The sequence below is a fragment of the Pinus tabuliformis genome, chromosome 2_2, assembly GCF_031772625.1.
Source record: "Pinus tabuliformis cultivar Carrire ecotype Pingquan chromosome 2_2, CPIR1, whole genome shotgun sequence".
Classification (NCBI taxonomy): Eukaryota; Viridiplantae; Streptophyta; class Pinopsida; order Pinales; family Pinaceae; genus Pinus; species Pinus tabuliformis.
Window position 1 is genome coordinate 993297768 of NC_142300.1, and position 3611 is coordinate 993301378.

At 42.0% G+C, this 3611-nt stretch overlaps 1 protein-coding gene across 1 annotated transcript; it reads right to left on the minus strand.

The window, feature by feature from the left end:
• Positions 1-369: 369 nt before the first annotated feature.
• On the minus strand, positions 370-3031 carry LOC149196666 (uncharacterized). Its single transcript, XM_089408380.1, has 2 exons — positions 1157-3031; positions 370-825 (listed from the first exon to the last, which is right to left on the minus strand). Exons 1-2 carry the CDS (start codon positions 3029-3031, stop codon positions 370-372), a joined length of 2331 nt encoding a protein of 776 aa, XP_089264506.1.
• Positions 3032-3611: the final 580 nt, after the last annotated feature.

Consider the following 3611-nt stretch of genomic DNA (forward strand, 5'->3'; position numbering starts at 1 on the left):
TTAAATACTAAATTTTAGACTTTTGTAATCCATTTTCAAATAAACAATAAATTACAACTAAAAACATCTCACTAACACATAACCCAATAATTCACACAATATTTATAATATTAAACACTGGAAAACAAAGCCTTCCAACACAGAGTTGAACAACTCACACAATATTTATAATCTTAAACAATAGAAAACACAGACATGTGCAAGACAGAGTTGGACACATCTGTATTATTTAGTTGAACAACTCACACAATATTTATAATCTTAAACCATAGAAAACACAGACATGTGCAAGACAGAGTTGGACACATCTGTATTATTTAGGATTCACAGACTTGGACATATCTGTATTTTATTTAGGATACCATATATTTACTTAGGAAGCAACTCCATGGCATCCTGTGCGAGGGATAGAATGGGGATGGTGTGCCTGCTCAACCCCTTACTGCCCGAGAAGGCGCTGTAGTATTCCCAGTCCGACGTCGTCTCCATCACTCCTTCCAAGGCCTTCTCTAAATCATTCACCAATTCTGGTCTCTGCTCTAATGCACCTTTGTCCCTCTTCAAAACACCTATCAGGACCTCGATGCTGTACCTCCTCACATTGGGAACCATCTTCAATGGATATGGGTGACTCTCAAAAACCTTCACCAGTTTCAACAACATCAATTCTCGGAACTCATGAGTGAAATCCCATTTGGTCATAAACCGTGCAGCCAATCCTATGGCTGCTTCCTGGTACTCGCATGAATGTTTCTCCCTCAATCCTATGGCCACCCGCTTATGCTTATGGTTGCATGAATGTTCTTTCCTCACAAACTTCAGAATCTGATAACAACACATCACAAAGAAGTTAGCTTAGATTTATTTTAAATACGGATTTAATATAAATGTAGAGAAATTCAATTTGTAGTATGAATTTTTTTTATCAAATTATATTTTTCTTACATATTTTAAAATTTGTATTTTAATCTACATAAACAAAATTTTAACTTTGATAAAAAATAGATACCTTTATTCATCACATCAACATCTAAGCTGAAAGATAAATAACCTTATTCATCACATCGGTATCTAAGATAAATTATTTTCAGATCATACTGCAAAGCAAGACTTTAATTTTCAAAAGAAAGGCTGAGATTTGAATACAATCTTCTACCTGCTCTGCCAGTGCAGTGATTTCAGTCGGTTTAACGTAATTTGCATCTGCGTATTCAAGCAGATTTCGAAGAATTCTTGCTGCATGAATACCCTTAACGGCGTCGTTCAGCATGGAGATGAGGCTTGCCATTAAATTCGGGTGACGGTCCACCTTAATGCTCATCATTTTTTTACAGTTAGGCTCCGACTCCAGCGAAAGAAGACCCAGGGCTTCTCCTGCCGTCTTCACAAGTTTCTCCTTTTCATCATTATTATTAATTCTCTCCATGAAAAACAAAGAGAAGAGCTTACGCAGAATTCCGCCGGTACGGCCAATTCTTTCACGGCCCTTTTGTTCGTGAGCAAGATTTGTTAACGTCTCGATCGCTAGGATTCGCAGATCATCTCTTTCTGTGCACTGAAGAACGTTTCTGAGATTGCTTATGGCGAAGACAATCCTCAACATCCTTTTCCTCAGGTCCTTCCCGGTCGAGCCTGTAGTGCTGGCCAGAGTTTTCACGATCTGCAGAGCGAGCTCTTCCACCTCAGTTGCGAAGGGGATCTTCTTATCCCTCTCGATTTCCAGTTGGAAGGCGTTGGGTTCGAATTGGAGGTCGCTGGGTTCTAAGTCTGTGAGTGAGATAATTTTAGGAATTAGCCCTCTGCTGATGTTGATTTTATGGCGGTTGGAGCGCTCTTCTGCCAGCTTTTTCACTATGGTCAGCCCCAGCGAAACAAAGCCTCCTTCATTTGAGTCGTTTGAGTACAGCAGAGTGGCTACGGATTCCATCAACCCAGTAATGGCCGTCACCCGAACGCAATGCCGCTTGTTCTCCACCAATTTGGAGATGATCTCTGCAGCCGCTTTTCGAATCTCCTTCTCGTCCACGTTCTTGAAATTCAGCATGTCGATTAGCCTCTCCACCACATCTTTCATGGTTCCGATTGCCCTCAAAGTTCTTTCTGCAAATTGCTCATTTCTCGCAAGCGCGGACAATACTCGAGCACCTGTCAGCTGCCCGTCCGCGCTGCTGGACTGAAGCAACTCCACGCTGTAGGACACAAATTCCATCTTCGAAGCGTCGAAAATGTTACCTTTGACGCACCGCGAATATGTATCATACAGAAAACGTCTGACAGTGTGGAGCTCAGGCTTGTCGAAGTTGAAGCCATAAGCATTGTTCACCTCCTCCAGCAATTTCTTCGCACTGATCTTCCAGTAGGTCTTCTCCAACAGAAACAGAAACGCTTCGGCCAGAGACATGGCGTACAAAATTATGACAGCCGATTTCAGATTCATGGTATCCTTACCTGAACCTACGATGTAGTTATGCCTTAGTAGCCGATAGAGAGACAAACCCACGATTGTCGAAGCGGACAACAATTGCAGGCAGTAGAGAAAACTGACCATTGACATTGACCAACTTCTCTTCTGAGAATCATGATGATCAGAATCTTCTTCTTCACTGTTTTCTGAGCTCCAGCATCCGAAGATCTTAATTGAGATGGAGTAGCAGGTATTATAGAAGCCGTTACCTACCCGTCTAGCTTCCTCGCTGAGAGTTTCCATGGATTTTAGCGTGTTCTCATGGTGCCACACCACCTCTTGGCTTCGGCTGAAGATCCGAACACCTTCTGTGAACAATATTATAGTGACGCACCAGAAGTCAGCCGTTTTTAAATTTCCTGCAAATCCTCCGAGCACGACGGCGGTTGCCCAGAGGAAGGCCAACTTTCCGAGCCCGCTGGCTACCTTCTCCAGAAAGGCAAGCTTAAACGCAAACCAAGTTATTTTATTCTCTGGGAATGCCGCTGTGTCTCTGGGCATGACATCCAGAAGTACCTGTGTTTCTGTTACAGGTACAATCCTATGACCGGCTGTGGGATTCTCCATAATATCGCGAAACACAGGAGAGAGGAATTTAATTTGTGCTAATATTTATATGCCGTAGCCTAACTCAACTCAGGATTTTAGGTACAAAGGTTTTAAGCCAATATTTATTGATGCCTTCAAATAACACCCAAAAAAACACCTCAATGCTTTGCACGGCGAGGAAATGGCAAAGAAATGTATGGAGGGATCCGAACGGCAAGTACAGAGGTGAGGGAAGGAAATTGCAAGGCAACGGCAAAGAAATGTGTATATTGACTGACTTCTCCAAAGAAAATGAGGGGAAAATTCACTTTCCGAGATTAACGTGAGGATGAGTGCATTGACTTGAGTTGAGTTGAAAGAAACCGGAGGAATTTTTCATAAAGAAAAGAAAAGTTGAGACACGTGTCTTCTTTTCGTACTTCGAAGCGGAAGGTGTCCAACGATCTGTCTCTGTTGACTTGAATGTGGTATTGTGATCCCTTTCAATGAATCTACTTGGTACAATATTCCATGGACTTAGCAGTGATTGACCTAATCTACTTGGTACAATATTTCATGGACTTAGCATTTCATGGACTTAGCAGTCATTGACCTTTTA

Bases quoted from the DNA above. Each gene is read 5' to 3' on its own strand.
- LOC149196666 (XM_089408380.1), bottom strand. From the start codon at position 3,031: ATGGAGAATCCCACAGCCGGTCATAGGATTGTACCTGTAACAGAAACA. The intron at 826-1,156 runs GTAGAAGATTGT...TGTTGTTATCAG, and splicing joins TCACTGCACTGGCAGAGCAG to ATTCTGAAGTTTGTGAGGAA.